Below are 18466 nucleotides of genomic sequence, written 5' to 3'. Positions count from 1 at the left end.
TTTGACCCATATTCAGCTCTATCAGCATACTACAGCTCAGACTGCTTCCAAAGCCAATCAAAACTTTGTAGAACCTCACAGAAGATTTTCAAAGGAGAAGTAGGTACAGGACTTTATGTACAGTGAGAATGTTTTAAACTATGCTTGAAATCTCTGATTTCCTCCTCTGTCCCTGACTTTTGCCACACTTGTTTGACAGAAAGCATCACATCTGTTCAAGAGCGTTTGTGTCTATGCTAATTCAATCTGTCTATAGAGCTCCTTCTCCTTTGAGACAGAGCCCACCACACAGTTAGCCAAGGTCTGCGACCCCGAGTCAATACCCAAATTTTTGGTCCCAAGATAACACCACTCCCTAGACATCCTTGACACCTAGGGACAGTTTGGTACTGGCACACCAAGTCACATGAGCATGGACTGCAGTTAGCTCTTCCCCTAATTTCCCAGCTCTCCAGAAAAGCCGGAGACAACAACTTATCTGAGTTTCTAGCAAAACGAAATACAATCTAGAAAAACAAGGATTCAGGTCACGACAGCTGGGATAGCCACAAGCACTGCATAAGGACCAAAGAAGGGCAGTACCACAAACTACAGTATACTGCAAATAGTTAGCATCCTTCAGCAGGGACATGGAAAGATATTTGCTATTCAACACCGTGCATTTAGGCTGTGTAGATCTGTTACACACAGTGGAGTAGACTGCCAGATCATTCTTAATTATTATTAGGGCTGTCAATTAATCGCTGTTAGCTCAAGCGGTAACGCACAACATATTAACTAGATTTAAAAAAATAGTCACGATTAATCGCAGTGTTAATCGCATTGTTAAACAATAATGGAATACCAATTTAAATTTGTATTATAAATATTTTTGGATGTGTTTCTACATTTTCAAATGTATTGATTTCAGTTACAACACAAAATACGAAGTGTACAGGGCTCACTTTATATTATTATTTTTTATTACAAATATTTGCACTGAAAAAAGATACAGAAAAGAAGCAGTATGTTTCAATTCATCTCATACAAGTACGGTAGCGGTAGTGCAATCTCTTTATCGTGAAAGTGCAACTTACAAATGTAGATTTTTTTCACATCATGGCACTCAAAAACAAAACAATGTAAAATTTTAGAGCCTACAAGTTCACTCAGTCCTATATCTTGTTTAGCTAATCGCTAAGACAAACAAGTTTGTTTACATTTACAGGAGATAATGCTGCCTGCTTCTTATTTACAATGTCAACTGAAAGTGAAATTAGGCATTCGCATGGCACTGTTGTAGCCAGTGTAGTAAGGTATTTACATGCCAGATATGCTAAACGTTCGTATGCCCCTCTACGCTTCGACTTCTAAATTGCACTCTCTTTTTTACAGTGCAAATATTTGTAACAAAAAATAATAATATAAGTAAGCCCTTTACACTTTGTATTGTGTTGTAATTGAAATCAATATTTAAAAATGTAGAAAAACATCCAAAAATATTTATAATACAAATTTAAATAAGTATTCCATTATCGTTTAACAGTGTGATTAAAACTGCGATTAATTGCGACTGTTTTTTTAATCTCACAATTGCGATTTTAAAAAATCATTTGACAGCTCTGATTATTATTATAATTAGTATACAGGTACTACATTTTACACTTTTCATCTCACAGGACAACTAAACACTTTACAAGCTGAATACACGCAGCACTGCTGGGATGGAAGGTGGAAAATAACCCACTGGAATGCAACAGCAAGAGGATGGGAATTTTCTTGAACAAGGAAGCCCCGCTAACATCTCCTCCTATGTCGTGGGATTTGTACTGCTCATACAGAGAGGCAAGACCTCAGGTATGTTTATTTAAATCTCTCAGTTGGTATGTATTCTCTGATGTCAGAATACTGCTTTGCTCGAGCACATTATAACAGATAATGGATTAGGTTGCAGCTGAACCAAAACAGTGCAGCATCTTAGGCAGCAACTGGTTTGCTCAGTGTAGTATGCTACAGTGAGCCTGTGCTGGGATATGGATTACATTGCAGTATATTTCCAGCACAGTGTATGTATTGTGGGACAGGCTGAGTCTACATTAGTGGAACACAGAGAAATGGTGTGCCCTAGGCTGGGCTGCTGCTGGGATGGTGTCTCGTAAGACAGATCATGTTGATTTTCTGCAGCGCAAAACAGCCAATTTCAGAACCAAAAGATTTGCAGTTGGTTGCACTGCTCCTCTTCCAATGGAGAAAAGAGTGAGTCGGAAAGAGACCTGAACTAAAATGAGTGGAAACTACTGTATCCACTATGGGCCTGGGTACTGGTGGGCACTGATAGGGGCAGGGGAGATAGCACTGTGTGGTTGTGTTGAACAGTGTACAGCTTAGTCACGTTGTGTCATTCAGACCAGAAGGTGGAAACCTAAGCCAGAAATACTAACTGCAGAAAGAGGGAAGGAGAAGGAAGAGAGCGAGCGAGAAACAGAGAAAGAAAACTGGCAAGGGGGAGAGAAAAACAAAAGGAAAGCGAAAGGAAGAAAATGCTGGATAAGGCCATGGGGATTTGGACAGACAGAAAGCTCATTTCTCCCCCTGTACTTGCACCAGCTGGGGCAGTTACAGCCCTGGTGAGTTGCGCCTGGAAGTGGGGGTGGGGGTTTTTGCACTAGCACCCTCCCTTGGGTGTTCTGTCAGAGGAGGGCAGCTTTAAAAACACTGGCTGGCCCTCGCTAGGAACACTGCCTACCTAGAGGATGCTCTGACTCAGTGTGTCTCCTGGGCAAACCCTCCTCTGCCCTGCTGCCCTGGCAGCTTGCTGTGACTTTCAGAAAGCTTCTGCAGGCAGTCTGAGACAGAGAAGTCAGGCTTGGCTGGGCCACGTAGCAGGTGGCAGCTGGGGTCAGATGTGGAATAGCTAGGTCACTCAACTGGCTCATTAGGAGATGAGACAACAGTAGGCAGGGGAGAGGGAGGTGGAGCTGACAAGTCCAAAGTGGCTTTCATGATGGATCTTTCAGTGGCAGGTGCTGCCACTCTTAGCATGAGTGGCAGAAGGATTTTGCAACTGTGCTTTTATCACCATGAATTCCTCAGTGAAGACAGACCAGGCCAGAAAGAAGGTAAAATAACAACCCCAGGGGAGAGCCAACCTGCGGCAGAAGATCAATGGCTCCTCTCTGGCCTCTGATGAGGCTGTCAGATACCTCCATGGCCCACAGCTGTGGCACCTAGGAGGGTGGCAAGAAAAGCAGAGGGATCTGGTCAGACCAGGTTGCACGACCTCACCAACGCTTGTTCTTTTCCCCTCAGTCCCCTCCAGCATGTCTGCCATCTCCTAGGCCCAGCTGGATGAGAAAAAGAACTAGCCTGACAGGAGCTCTGCAGAACTGAGGCGAGAACTAGTTACTCATTCTCATTCCTGAGACAACCTGAGGTGTTGCTCTGCTGGCCCTCTGGCCACTGGCATCCACTCACATGTGACAGAAGCAGCCCCATCTAACTGGAGATGGAGCCTTGCCAATCAGGCCACATTTGGTTGCCTGGCTGTTGCCACAGATCCCACCACCACAGAGGATGTGGCCCCTTGGCCCCGAGTGTTCCTTACAAACAGCATGAACACAAAGACTCACATCCTATAAAGGGGGAAGAGGGGTTTCGGGGGAGGGGAACACAAGGAGGACTTGGACCTTTGACTCCATGGGAGGGGGGGAAGGAGAGAAGGAAGTACAGAGCACCACAGGGGCGGGGGTGCTTCCATCCACATCTTGAACACACTCCAAACTAAAGAACTCAGTGTTGCTCATTAAGTGCCCAGGTTGCACAAGGACGAAGCTGCAGCAGCCATACATCAACTCCCAGCCACAAACACTTGGAGTCAAATAGAAAACAAAACTTGAAATCAGTCCAGTGCTGCACTGGAGTGTTTCAAATCACCAAATGCCCCCAACAATCAGAATGAAAGGTTACAGTGCTAAATGCACTCCAGTGCTTTTATGGTCCTCCACTGTTGGGGTGGTTTTCTTGTTTTTTTTTTTTAAAGCAAACTCTGTGATGGAGGTTTTGTGTCCAAGCTCCATTTCCATTCTAGGGGTGAACAGAGGTAGCAAGTGTGGACATGTTTAATAAATAAATCACCCCAAAACATCAGGATGCAGAAGAACACAGCACTGATGGGGGAAGCTGCCATGCTGCCTGCATCAGTCTGATCCTCCCAGCCTCTCCTGGGGTGATCAGACCTTTTCAGTGCAAACCTGCTTGAACAACAAAAATTCTGGGCCGGATTCCCCATGGTGTGACTCCACTATTATGCTGGTAACACTACTGAGATTCAAGATGCCAAACTGGAGTAAGGCAGTGGCGGATCAGGTCCTTTTGCTAATAAAAGCCATTGGCTGTTTATGTTCTAACAGCCAACCCATTGCCTAGCTATTCTTCTAACAGCCACCAAATCCAGAAAGACAATTACGCCCACGTTCCCAAAGGCCTGCACTTGCATATCTGCCAGTGCATCCTTTTGGCATACACAACCTCCTGCACTTGCATGGCCGGAGTGACCCTCTTTGCACAAATTCAGCATGTACCATTAGCAAGGCCCTTGGAAAACATTGCCCCTGTGGTTTACTGGACAGCCATTGCCAGGATTTTAAGAGGCTGTTTCCAGCGGGCAGTTGTGATGAGTCCTATATATGGACATCTGCCTTGGTGCGCTGTTCTGAGTTAGCAGGGGGCAGAGGATCTCTTGGCTTAGATGCTCTTGCAGTTGGTGAGCTGGATACAGAGACAATTACATACACCTTGGGGAAGGAAGATGGGGGAAAATCCAGAGCAGCTTTCAGATAATTAGAGGCAGTACTAACTGGGATGAGGCATCCACCTGTCCAGTCAGGGTTCTTTGATTGGACAGAGCAACAGAAACTGAGCCCCTTTCTTCTCCAAAACAGAGCTATTTAATTACAGCCTCTTCTGTCCTGCTATTGTGGGCTCCTCTGCAACTGTACTTTGTTACGTGTGACTCTGTTTATGGCCCAGTCCTCTCTATGGCTTGAACAGTGCTAGACACAATCAGATTCAGAGACAGCTGCTCAGCCTTGTGCTCCCAACATATTTTTCCAACACACTTGTCCACGGAGGATAGGAGGTTTTACCAGCTATGCTGGCCCCCGCGGGGCCAGAGGGCAGTTTCTCAGCAGGGCGATTGGTAACCACATTAGAGGTGGATGCAAAGCAGGCTGTAATTATGCTCGGTTGTAGTAGTGCTTGAAAACAATTTCCAAAAACAGTCACAACCTGCCAGGTCGCCAGGGGTTGCCAAGACCTGAGTTGATGGACAGCATCCCGAAGCTCACCATTGCTAAGCCATATCTTAACAGGGTCCAAAGACCCCAGCCATCCCCTCTCCCGGCTCCAAGCACTGACTGGCTTAGCCTCACATCTTCTCCCCTCGTCTCGGGAGGGGTTAATCAGAACATGTGTCTCAGCTCCACTTTGGACCCGTCTAGGTGGCAGAAATCATGACGTTTAAGCACAGCTTTGCCCTAACCACGCTAGAACCTCATTCACTCTCACTTGTGTGGACAGAACAACTCATGTTAGGGGAACCATTTTTGTAGTCTGGTTTTCTTCTGCCTGGTGGAAAGTTCCCTGGTAACATTTCCCCTATGCACACCCCACCTCACCAGACCAAGAAATCGATACCACATGAGAAACATAAAAAGTAGCGGCACCAACAGACTCATTTCCCTCCCAGAAGGGCAACCACCTGTGGGTGAGGCTATGCTGGATTCCACTGGGGCACTCGCTCCAGTATGTGGGGGGGAGCTCTCTTTTACAGGGGTTTACTATAGGTATAAAACAAATATTTCAGAAGCATATACTGATTTGGGGGTGCCCGACTTGACATGCCAATGGCTTGATAGGCAGCAGTGCCGAGAGGCAGCAGCAACTCCATTTGAGGTGAAGAAGTGGGTGCTCTGGGCCTCTGGAAATCAGGCCCCAACATGGGGTAGTAGCAATGCTCTACTTCACAGGGGTGTTGTGAAGGTAACTACGTTAAAGATGGTGAGATGCTCAGACACTATAGTGACGGGGACCATGTAACTACCTATGACAGCTAAGACAGACAGACAGGAGTTGTCCCGTGTTTTATTCTGTTCTATACCATGCCCATCCCCGTGGCATCTGAGTTCCTAACACATGAGGCCCTCCAATTAATGGACCCTTGGAGAATGATGGGCATAGCCCATGTGTTCTTATAACGCCCTTCACCCAGAAAGGCCCCACTGTGTTTCACAAATGGTGGGTCAAACCCTAGGCCTTGCTCAGATTGTACTCTGGCAAACCCCCTTTTCTGGAATGGAAGCTTTGTCTGAATAAGGACTGCGTAAAAACAGGGTCTGCAGGTGTTGGCCCAATATACATCATGTCACTCATCACCCAAATGGAGCCATCCCCTGGGAGCAGAGCAGCAACTGTTTAAAAGCACATAGCAACAACCCTACCCAACACTTTAGGACGGGAGGTGAAGAAAGTCGCCACAATCAAATGCAAATGCAGAGGAGCTTTAAGTGGGTAGAATGTACCGTAATTACCCAAACTGGTCTTTGGCCAGCACATCAGGATTAGCACCTTCTCTACTGAGAAAAACGCTCAGGGATCATTAGGGATGACTGGTCTGCATGTCTAAGGAAACATGCACCTGCGGCTCCAGAACAGCACCTAGCTCTGTCCTGGGTCACTGGCATAAAGAGAACCCCCTGGTGAATTACCAGCACCACTTCTGCACACCTGATTTCCTTCGAGGGTTCCTATCCAACTACTGACTAGTCCCAACTCTGCTTCGATTACCAGCTTCAACACCGTAGCCTAAATGGTATAATGGAAAAACTGCTCAACCTCACTGCTTAGCTTCCCTCATCAATACCGCAGCCACACCTGTTCCAGAGATCAGTGCAGGACCTGTCTATGCCTTTAATCCTCCTCCTCCTCTCCTCATCACTGGCTTACGATGGGAGAGCCAGTTCAGAATATGCCCCTTTAGCAGCTGACTGGTGCATTGGCAGGAAACCTTCCCAGAGGTGGATTACACAAGGGGCTACAAATGGAGACAAAGAGGGGGTGGGGGAAAGAGAGAGAAATGGAAAGGCTGATGATAACCTCAGGAGAAGAGGCAAGGATTTTCTGGGTGAAAGATTCCATGGACAAGGCAGCTCCGTGCTCGGCTGAAAATTCTTCTAGGGAATCCTCTTCTATCCTCTGATTCAGCAAGGGAAGCCCAAGCACCCAAGGCCAGGAAGGAGGGAGAGAGAGAGAGAGAGAGAGAGAGAACGAATGAATAAATGGATGAATGAATGAGGATCATGAATATTGCAGCTCTGCAGTCCCCAGCTGGGGCTTTGGGCTGTATCCATTTGTTTAACATTCTCATCTCCCCTCTGCGCCAGTGACTGCAGAGCTGCTGAGCTGTACACTCCTTCCTCTGCCCTCAGCTCACACCAGTCTGAGCCCAGGCACAGCCATCTAGCCCAGCACCCCCCGGGTAGTGTCAGGGCTAAGCGCTAGAGGGGCTGATCTGCAGGTGGTTACTCCCCCACCAGTGACAAGCACCCTCATAGCTGCAGAGCCCTCTCCCTGACAGCTACTCTGGAACGGGGGCTTGCCCCACTAAAGGCTCGAAGCCTGAGGCTAGGCAGCCCTGTTCACTCCTCAGATCTAGCTCAGAAGGGGACAGGGGTTCCCCTTAAAGAGCTGCAGGAAGCTGCTGGGAGAGGGAGGCTGTAGGAGAAGCGAGGCTTCTGCAGTAACCCCTGAGGAAGGGAGATGCCAGGTGGAAGCTCGGGGGAGAAGGCCCCAGCTGGAAGTTTTGCTTTTCGACAACAAACGGAGCCCAAAGGCAAGGGGTAAAGACGGGTATGGCTGATAATTCTCCAGGCTGCCTCCCTTCTCGTGCCAACATCCCCTCAGCCACCCTCACTGCTGACCCAACCTCACCAGGTGCCCAAATCTTCCCCGACGCGCCCCAATGCTGGGATCTGCCTGCAATCAGCAGTAGATATGAGGAGCCCAAGTCAGAGGCATCTCAGGCCATAAAACCTCCTTAGCCTGGGTTAAACGCCCGTTCCTGACCCCACTGCTGCTCTCCAACCTCAGTCAGCTGAGACAGCAACGGGCCTGGCCTCCCGGGCCTGGCCCCTGCAGCATGAGGCTTGTCCAGGCTACTTGCTCAGAGAACCCTTCCCCATCTCCAGGTTGAAGGGCCGGGCACCGCCAGCCCCACTATGGCTATGATCAGCATTGATACAGCTCCACCGGCGTGCACGGCGCTGTACAGACAAAGCAGCCCACAGGCATCCAACCCAGGATAAAGCAGGCCATTCAACTGGGGCAGGGAGGGGGGACTGAGAGAGAGGGCCTTGTCATTTCAGTGCTGCTTGTGTCTCCTGTCCTCAGTCAGGAATTGAGGGAGTCAATGTTTGAAGCTGACGGCAGGTGGCACTCTTTACTTGCAAAGCCCAGACTCCCCCTGTGGCTTTTCAACCACATCTCCCCCTCAAAGCCAGTCTCCCCCTCCCAGCCCACCTCATGCTGCTTCTCCACATGCCCAAACTATTGCCCCTCTATGGGAGCTGCCGGCAGGACAGCCCTCGGCAGAGCACAGTGCCCACTGATTTCACCTGCCCTTCCTCATCTCTGGGTCGCAGCCCAAACAGGGCTTAGCCTCAACATGCCATGGCATCTGCAGCTCCGTCCACCTAACACCACAAGGGCTGTGTGCAAGATCCCAGCATTGCAGAGCCATCTCCTGTGCTCCCACGCGGACAGAACGGAGCGTCACTCAGTGAGCACAGAGCCGGGGAGCCCTGCCACACCCCACTAACACCTCTGGAGCAGGGAGCGCCGGAAACCCTGCTCATCAGCCAGAAACAGCCAGCCTCTGCCCCGCCTATGCCAGCGAGCCGATTGAACTGGCATCTCAGCTCTACGTCACACATGGAGGATGCGTGCAGAATCCAGCCCAGAACTGCACACTGGCACCAGCGACAACTCAGCTGGCATTGTGCGTTCACTTCCTTCTACGCTGCAAGCAGGGGGACATCAGCCATAGACAGTTCTCAGGTCTGACTCCTCTGCAGGCATCGGCGAAGCAAGCAGAGAAGCCATCATGATAGGAAGGAAGAGGCAAGACCCCTGTCGGGGTCAGATAGGCGCACTGGCTTCAGCCCAGGGGAGGGGCAATGGAGCCAGGTTAGCCAATCCCAGGGACAGGAAGGGGTTAGGGTTAGAAGTACTGAAGCAGCAGCATCTGCATGAGGAGGATGGGGGTTAGGCCCCACTCAAACGCCTGGGCATGGGGGCAAGCAGTGCCTGACTGCAAGGGCCAGGGAAGAGCTCAAATTCGGAGGCCAACGGGGTTGCTGCCATGTGCACACCCTTTACTCAGAGCCCACTGAGCTCTTTCCTGGGTAGCACAGGCACCCCAGGGGCACGAACTACACTCACCACCCACAGGACCACACACACCAATCAACAGAAAACCCCCTTCAGAAAACAGACTGGACAGAACGAACCTCACTGGCCTTCTCCGGGGTCCCCTTTGGCGTCTCATCCTCATTCTTGGGGGAGGAAGAGGCTGGTGATGAAGGCAGCCTCCTGTCCCGGTCCCTGTGAACCAGCTTGCTGTTGGGTTCCTTCAGCGTCCTCTTCAGCTCATTGATGCTGGCCTGGTGCTTTAGCAGAACATCTTCTGGTTTGTCTAAAAACTATGGGAGGGAGACGGGAAGGTAACTAGTGAGGCAGAGATCGGATCGCAGCGGGAAGGGAGAGCCTGCTTCATGCTGAGCCTGAGTTTGGGATCTCAAGAGCCAAATTTGCTGGGAATCACCCCACAGACTAGGGCAGCTTCAGGGCACAGCTGAAAGTGAATGGCAGAGCTTACACACACTTCCTGGTACTGATCAATGAGCCCCTTTCCCATCCTAAAGCCCTGGGATCCAAATGTCAGACCAGGACGAGGCCGATCCTAGATGATTCTCATTAGCGGAATGATGGGACTCAAAGAGGAGTCACTTCCATTCCCTACTGGAAGTCCAGATATCTCTAGTCTCTACTGGCTTCTGCTGGCATCTGTTGATTTCTGCTGGGAGGTCATCAGTGGGCCCTGCCAAATTCATGGCTGTGAAAAATGCATCATGGACCATGAACTTTGGTCACCCCCGTGAAATCTGGTCTTTTGTGAACTTTTACCCTATACTAGAGGGTAAAAGCTTACAAAAGTGCACAGTGTTTCTCAAACTGGAGGTCCCGACCCAAAAAGGGGTCACAAGGCTATTGCAGGGGGCAGGTGGCAGTATTGCCACCTTTACTTCTGCACTGCTTTCAGAGTTGGGTGCTCGGCCAGCAGCTGCTGGTCTCCAGCCGCCCAGCTCTGAAGGCAGCACAGAAGTAAGGGTGGCGATACCGCAACCCCCCTACAATAGCCTTGCGACCCCCTTATCGGTCAGGACCTCCAGTTTGAGATATGCTGAGTCTTAAGGGCTTTACATGTTTATATTTCGCCATTTTTAAATACACATTCGTGCTTTGTTACAACATTGTGAAATTTAAGATTTAAATATCCAAAACCGTGAAATTCAAGATTTTTAAATGCTATGACCATGAAATATATGAAAATGGACCATGAATTTAGTAGGGCCCTAGTCATCAGGCATGAACACCCCTGGCACCCGCAGGCCAGGAAAGCAGTTCTGTTCCAATCTACTGCACATAGTTGGTAGCTGGAACCTGTTGAAAATGTTCTACTGGAATTTCCATAAGGCTTCCCGGGAACTTAATTATGGCGATTGGTCCAAACTTGGACTTGCCTTCCCCAGAGTGCTAGGGTGTCTAGAGATGTGGTTTGGGTTTGGCCCACTACAAAGATAACAGCTCAAGGGTGTTCAAGCCCACGTACTGATTCAGGCCCAATCTCTATTGCAGAGCCAATCCCTTTCATGACATCAGGAGGGTTGTGAGACCCCCTACTTTTGCACTAGGGATGAGCGAACTTATTCAAAAAGAACAAGAACCAACCCCAATTTTTGCCCCAAACTCAAACCTGTTTGGTGGTTCAAAAAGGTTCAGATAAACTTCTTCCTTGCCCTTATTTTTAGTTCCTGTAGCAGCCTGTATATTCCTGGGTTCTGTGCAGGACTCCAAGAGCCAAGACGCCTGAGAAAGGCCATTCTCGTGAGAAGTCCAGCCAACTTGCAGACCCAAGAGGCTCAGCGAAGTTTAGGATAAGAATCCAGAATGTTGTCTGCAGCCTAGAACCAGTCATCCTGAGGTTCGCTTATCGCTAGCACAAGATGTGGCTGGGGTGGGCATGACAGAGATGGAGAATGGCACATGGAACATGCAGAAAGGAATGAGAGATGAGACAGGCTGTAGGGGGACCAGGACCAGGCACCTGCAGGAGCTGGGAAAATAAACCAACCAGCTCGGGCTGAACAGCAGATCACGCACCAAAGGGGCTTGCTCTTGTGTTGGGTGGTGATGGCAGGGATTTTAGCTAGAGCATCTCTTTTGGAAAGACACCCCGTCTTGATTTAAAGACCACCACATCCACATGTAAATTGTTCCAATGGTTAATTACCCTCACAGACCTCCAGCAAAGACGTGGCAAGAGCAGCGTGTGGTTCTGAGCTGATCCTGAACCAGGCAATAACCCTCCCTAGCAAGACCCATCTTTCCAAGAGCATTTCTCACTAGTCCTCCTGCTCCCCGTTAACAGACGGGTGAAACAGACAAAGAAAGATCTCAAGGGACTTGCTGGAGGCCAGTGCTGGAGAGGAACCCGGGGAACAGCTCTGCTGGCACAAGGGTTCGTATTTGAAATAACGCCTCACTGTGGGGCAGCATCTCTCCATGCTGCCCCATGCCTCGTCCATGGAATGAAAGAGCCCCAATAGGAGCCACCATGGAGTGTTCTGAGCGGGGCTGGCATGGAAATTACGTGACAAACTGGAAATCATGGGGTTGAGAGGGTGTATCTCATTCTGCTCTGCCAGAGAGAGCCGGGCCCGGAGGGAGGGGGTTGGACAGAGAGACGAGACACAAGGAGATGTAGAGGAGTCAGTGAAGAGAGCAGTCGCCAAGACATCCCAATGACAGTGACCCAGTGGCAGTGCCTTGGGAGAGCTCTTGCTCACACACACGAGGCGATGGGAGCTGCCTTACTTAATGGGATAGAAGATGCAGCTCGTGCTTTGGGGGAAGCGTCTGTGTGCTTGGCCACTGGGTTCATCTGACAAGTCTCCAGAGCGGGAGGCTCCCCACTGATGATTGGGTGCATCTTGTATTCCAGTAAATAGGGTGACACACAGGATGGGGGGATGCAGGGTGGGGTGCTTGTTGTTTTAAAGGAGATGGATAATGCGATGCACCAATGGGCAGTAAGATGCTCCAGAGAAAGAATACCTCCTGCTTGTGCCTGGGGGTGGTTTCCTGCTCCGGCTGGCAGCAAAAAGAGGGGTGAAAGTAACCGGCACGGTCAGTCACAGATACTTGTCACATACATCACATTCAGTTTAATACAGGACCCTGGGCAATGCCAGGGGCAACAACAACAGCATGGGCTTCCCCACAGTGGTGCCTTAGCAGTGCCAGCTGGGACTCCTGCCGTGTGAGCTTCCCCACAGCAGTGGCCTGCTGATAAGACTAGGTTTTAGTCACGAGCTGATGTGGAACTTCAGAAAACCCACCCCCCGGTTCAGCTTGGTGGGGTGGGGCAGGGGGAGCTGAGGAAGGGAGGGAGCCTGGCAGCCCCTGAGAAGTGGAGATAGAGACAGGTCACAGGGCTGGATGCCTCCCCGAAGACCCAACTGGTGTTACAAGGATAGCGTATGACAGTGTGTGTGTGTGTCTGCGCGAGCAGATGTATTTGTAGGTGTGTATCTGGTGTCAATGGCTGTCTGTGTGTGCAGTGTATGTGCAGTGCGTGTGTCTGCATGTGCAGTGCATGTGGAGGGGAGGAGGACTGGGAAAGTGGACAGCGCTCAGTTCCTTGGTCAGGGCTACGTGCCCTTCCCATGTAGGCCGGGCAGAGAGCTCAAGTGTTTCTGCCGTTCCCTGCCCCAGACTTCCCCCCACTCAGACAGTGGCCACCTCCGAAATGCTCTGCCTCTCCCCAACGGCAGCTGCAAAGTGCACTGCACCTTCCAGGCACGTCAGAGGGGGAGCTGCTCCCTGTCCCAGACTGAGCAGTGCAGCCGTGAGGCCAGCAGAGCTGCTCTGGAAATACCTAGGGTGGGTCTCCTTCTCTCCCATCACCTAAGAGCCTGGCAGATTCCCCATGAGACCCCCTGGGAATCCCGCTGGGAAAGCCCTCCCTGGTCAGCTGTATGGGAGACATCTCATGGGTGGGCCCCAGGCGGATTAACAAAGCCAGGAGGCTCCCCATGCAGCTGAGCAAGGAAAGGAAGAGAGTCCCTTTCCCAGACGAAGATGGGAGAGCCCATACCTTTAGAGTACAGGGGGTCAGAAGCAGGTATCTCAGGACCCGTGCCAGCCACAGAGCCCCACGGGGAGGTCTTGGCATCTCCCAGCAGGGATCGACACCGCTGTGTGGCAGACATGGATTGTGGGAGGCAGCTCCTCCCCTCTGGGGTTCAGAGCACCTGCGCCCATGTCTCTAGCACCCTGGGGGTCCTTCTCTCTCCAGGTGCAGGCTGGGGGTTGCCCTGGCCAATCTATGTAGGGGGCATCCCTCTAAGCCAGCCTCAACATGGCCTCACCCCTGACATCCTCATAGTTTCCGCCCAGCGTGTCCTATACCTTCAGCTCCTTGATTTTCGTCGGGGTCGTCACTTCCTCATCCTCCACCTCGGACCGTCGCCTCCCATCGTACTCGCTGTCCTCATCCCGCCTCTCGGACTCCGTCCCTCCGTCATAGTTCTCGCTGACGGAGGCTGGGCGCGAGAACTCTACAGGGTGCAGAGGAGAACGCACAGATCGCAGGGGTGAGAAGTGGAAGAGATCGAGATGGGCCTCGCTAGCCCCACACCGTCCCCAGCCACAGCCAGTGCAGACCTGGTCCTTACAGATATTCTCCTATGGCTATGACCAGCCTTGTCTAAAACATCCCAGGCAACAAGGTTTCCACCCTTCCCTTAGGAGACAATTCCACAGCCCACAGCTCTCTATAGCAAGGGTACTGCCCTGATGTCCAGCCCACGTTTTCCTTTGATTTCTTCCCTCCCATTCTTCTCCCTCCTTGAGGTATAAACTCTTCACTGTGGAGCCATTCTCACACTGCCCTACTGGCCTTGCCTAGACTGGTAACTGGGCTAGCTTAACTCCACCAAGTGAGGTCTGCAACCACGGTGAGCTCGCTCAGCTGAAAAAAGCACCTTCCCCCTAATCTAGGCAAGACTTTAGGCCCAGATTTGGAAAGCTATTTAGACACTGCTCTGCTCGGTGCTGCAACGCCTAGCTGATTTAGTCCAGGTCTCACTGGAAGTCCACAGGACTCAGGCACATGAACCAGTTAGGCATAGCAACACTGAGAAGAGCAATGCCCAAATACCATTAAACATCTGAGCCCGAGCTCTAGCGGAGTCAGACAAATTGGATGCGAGTCTGCTACACCTGTACTTTGCATTGTCACTTATGCCCCTGTGAAATGTGTACAAAGCGGGTGCTGCTAAATCAGAACAAGAGGGTTTTACATCCACTCTGCGCTGGGGTAACTGATCCAAGGTGCAGGGCTGGGGTGAATCCTGCCCATTTATCTCATTTATCCTTTCCTCTAAATCCAGTATCTCAAGCTCTCTGATCATCCTGCTCTCTTTCCAGCGTGTCAGTATCTCGCTGGTAGCAGGGTGCCTGGCCTGGATGCAATCACCCCAGAACCTGCTCTACCTTCTGATGCCTTTGCAATAGCCTCTGCAGGGGTTGGTCCTGCTTTGAGCAGGGGTGGGCTAGATGACCTCCTGAAGTCCCTTCCAACCCTGATCTTCTATGATTCTATGACATGCTGCCCAAAAGTGCATCAGCCTTTGCAAGCTTAGGTCTGTGCCTAAAATCCCCAGAAGTGATGTCCACTGGAAACAGCTCCATGGACAAATCCCTGGTCAGCAGATTCCCCCGCAAAGAGGGCTTTCCCCATTATCTTTTGGCAGGTCACCTTCTCCAGGCTGGGACGTTCCCTACCCCACCAGAAGGAGTATTCAAATCCCCAAGCCAGCTAAATACCGGGAGGGAGCGCTCAGGAGATCAGGGTAGTCTGAGGAGGAAAAGGCCTTCTTCAGATCTTGGATCCCACCCTCCTGCCGTGAGTTTTAGCTAAGGCATTCCTCATGCCCTCTGCTGAACAGGCATTTAAATAGCCCTTGGGACTTGCCTGGCTGCGTTAGGCCAGATCTTTGCCACCAGCAGCATCTGGATTAAATGGCTGGCTGAATAGGGGTGAGGAGTGGTTGGTGTCCTGCCTCAGTCCCCCTCCCTTTACTGCCCTCTTTCTTCCCCACCATTCTGCAAGCCCCTCGCCCAGCAGCATAAGGTCTGTCCAGCCAGCCCAGGAGGGCTACATCCACTGTTGTCCATGCAGCTCAAAGAGAGATGTGGAGGGGAATCAGCTGGGACTGCTGGCCTGGGAGGTGTGCTGGAGGCTGGGGGGTTTAAGAGGGATGCAGCATGTCAGCATCCTCTGCCCCAGTTAGAGCCCAACACTGCATGTGAGCGACCCAAGGGAGGGGACAGGGTAAGGAGGGAGGAGCTCAGCGGAAGGGCTAGGGGGAGAAAGCTGCCATGCCGGAGGATCTGGTGGTTAGCCCAACTCTGTCTATTAATGGGACAGAAAGAGCCTAGCACCAAGGGTCAGTCGAGGCCCTGTCTGGTCTGGGAGGGTTTAAAACACTTTCGGTGCATTGGCAGATCTGCATGCACACCTAGCACTGGCACAGTGAGTGAAGCCGCAGTGCTGGAGTGAGAAGTGACGGAGACATGGGCTGGAATAGCTGGAGGGGTGCAGGTCAGGACTAGGGAGGCCCGGCAGAGCTGGGAAGAGAAGCTGCGGGCCAGGATGGGGAACTGGCAGCACGGTGGGGGCAATGTTTGCCCGCTGTACCCCGCCAGTACCAATCTCCCAGCTTCCTGAGAGCTAACCCCCTGACGCCCAAGATTCGAAAGCAGCAGCAGGAAGCTGCGAGCTTGCAGTGCCAGAGCCCAGCCACCCCTCGCCCACATGGCCCCTTTGTCTAAGGCTGCCCTCCCCATTCCCATCAGTGAACCAATCTCCCTCCCCCTCCCCAATTTGGGGCGTACCTCCGTCGAGGCTGCGAGACATGGTGTACCGTTTGCTGGAGGAGCGCTCGAAGAACGGCGCAGGCCGGTCAATCAGGGCACTGGCCTGGCGGGTCTGGGCCTGTGTTCGCCCGCTGTAGCGGAACTTGGAGCCCATCACCAGGAAGCCCTTTGGGGGTGGCTCCGGGGACACCAGCCTGCAAGTGGAACGTTTCAATATTTTTGTTGCCAGCGACTTTTCATTTAGAAATTTCCTTTAACATTATTTAGGAAAAATTTTAAAATGTTAAAAAAATGCTCAAAACTGTGGACAGAACAGAATGGGTCCTTCGCCCCCAAATGAATTTTTTTTTTAAACTTTTCAATTAGCCAATAATTTTGAAAAACAATTCATTTTCAGTTTGACCCAGTTTGGCCTTGTGGGTAGGCATCAGACTGCAATTCAGGACACCTGGGTTCAATTCCTGCCACTGCTACAGACTCAGTGTGTGACCTGAACACAGGCGTAGTTTGATTTCTATATCTGGGGGGGGCGCCAGCACCACCTCCACCTCCTGCCTCACCTCAGAACACCACCCAGCCTGTCTGGCTTGGGAGACAACCCAAAGGGAGGGGCTCAGCTCAGAAAATGTGAAAACCACTCAGAGGGTAGCTCAGAGTGCAGGACGGGGGTAGCTAGGGACTGCGTGCCCTCCTCCCCCTGAGGTGGCTGCTCCCTGAGCGCTTTGCCGACCCCGGAGCCGGGTCCCCCTGCCTGGGCAGTTCTTACCAGCTTCGAAAGCAGCCAAAGGGGGCTGGCTGGAAGCTGAGAAGCAGCCGCAGCTCCAGGCACCTGCAGCAGATTGGGGAGCACCACAGCCACCCACTACACAGCAGCAGCCGCCCTGCACTGCCTGACCTGGCCAGGGCAGGGACTCAAGAGGAAGGTGGGCGGGAGATGGGGTGGAGCTGTCACCGGGGCTGTCCCACTCTGGTTAAAGCACTGTAATTTGTGGGGGGGCAACACCCCTTTTTACTCCCACAAAATCCACCCATGGACCTTAGTCAAGTCACTTAACCTCCCTGTGTGCCCTGGTTTTCCCATCTCTGAACTATAGATGCTGATGCTTCCCTAAGCACAGGGGTGCTGTGAGTTGCTGTGGTGAGAGGATGGAGGTAGCTAGACGAGACCACCACAAGTCAGGCGATGCAGAAGCTAAGGTCTCACGGAGCAGAAGTGGAGAAACTCAGCTCCATACTGCTTTTCTCTCTAAAATCCTTAGTGACGGCATTACAGTCACAATGTGCTTCTCATGGCAGTCTGCTTGGATTCCCACTGTGCAAGGCAGGGCGATTGGGACCCTGCTTGTGTTCTGCTGCAATGTGTCCCGGTTTGGTTGGTCGGAGGCAGGTGAGAGTGCACTTTGTGTAAGGACACAGGGGGAGGGGTAGCTCCCAGGGATATTGGGTGGGGCTGGCCAGGGAGCTCAGGCCAGAACCAGGCCAGGGAGAGAGTTGAGAGGCCCGGAGACAGCCCCTGCCCACGTGGGGCAGAGGGGGTGAGAGATATCAATGGGGCAAAGGCAGGAGAGGAGTAGTGCTAAGGAGACCACCCCCGCCCTCCCTCCACATGGCTCCCCCGTGGGGCATTACTGAAGAACTCTCCACAAGTGAAAGGCACAAGGGGGGCTTCCCTCTCTCTGAGGCCTGCCCTGTCCATGGCGGTTCCTCCCCGTCCTCACCTGAAGAAGGTGTGGTGCTCAATGCAGACTTTCCAGAGCCTCTTGGCGGAGCGGTGGTTGGGCAGCTTGAAGCCGATGGTGCTCTCAAACTGCTCGTACTGGAAGCACAGGAGACAGGCTTGTGTCACGGCCAGGATTCCTGCTCGTGCCCTGCCTCATCCTGGGGACGGGCTCCGAGCCAAGGTCCCGACAGGAGCCTGACAGACCAGGTGTCTCTATAAACCAGAATGCTCTGGGGATGCCCCGCCCAACCCAGGCTCCGGTGGCTATTCTGTCAGGACTCTACTGGCGGCAGGGCAGGGTCAGAGCTCACACTGCAGCTGGATGGCGTTTGTCACTGATAAAAGTTTTCCTTGGCCCTAAACGGACGGAAGGGGAATTTCCTCACGGAAGGAGAATAAAATTCTATTTCTTTTCCTGCTGGGGGGAACAATCCCACTTTCTCTCCCTTTTTTAGACACTTTCCCCCTTTCCTTCCAACTGGAAAAAAA

General features: G+C 51.7%; 1 protein-coding gene across 12 annotated transcripts in view; it reads right to left on the bottom strand.

Annotated features, from left to right (window-relative positions):
• EPB41L1 (erythrocyte membrane protein band 4.1 like 1) overlaps positions 1 to 18466 on the bottom strand; it is a 154594-nt gene that overhangs the window by 20585 nt on the left and 115543 nt on the right. For 7 of the 12 annotated variants that reach the window (XR_010921026.1, XM_067554429.1, XM_067554428.1 and 4 more), the window contains 6 exons: positions 17976 to 18073; positions 16276 to 16451; positions 13786 to 13934; positions 12430 to 12465; positions 9543 to 9734; positions 7132 to 7230 (listed from right to left, as the gene is read on the bottom strand). Coding sequence is in view for 11 of the 12 variants with exons in the window: in XM_067554429.1 (XP_067410530.1) it covers positions 7132 to 7230; positions 9543 to 9734; positions 12430 to 12465; positions 13786 to 13934; positions 16276 to 16451; positions 17976 to 18073 (750 nt within the window). In the remaining variant the exon portion in view is untranslated. The remainder of the gene's footprint in view (positions 1 to 7131; positions 7231 to 9542; positions 9735 to 12429; positions 12466 to 13785; positions 13935 to 16275; positions 16452 to 17975; positions 18074 to 18466) is intronic. The other 5 variants (XM_067554433.1, XM_067554438.1, XM_067554436.1 and 2 more) reach the window with 3 other exon arrangements.

Source organism: Emydura macquarii, unplaced genomic scaffold, assembly GCF_026122565.2.
Source record: "Emydura macquarii macquarii isolate MOO-44397 ecotype Brisbane River unplaced genomic scaffold, CSIRO-AGI_Emac_v2 contig_1483, whole genome shotgun sequence".
NCBI classification, from domain to species: domain Eukaryota; kingdom Metazoa; phylum Chordata; order Testudines; family Chelidae; genus Emydura; species Emydura macquarii.
Note: the sequence above shows the minus strand (reverse complement) of the source record. Positions and strands in the feature narration are given on the sequence as shown.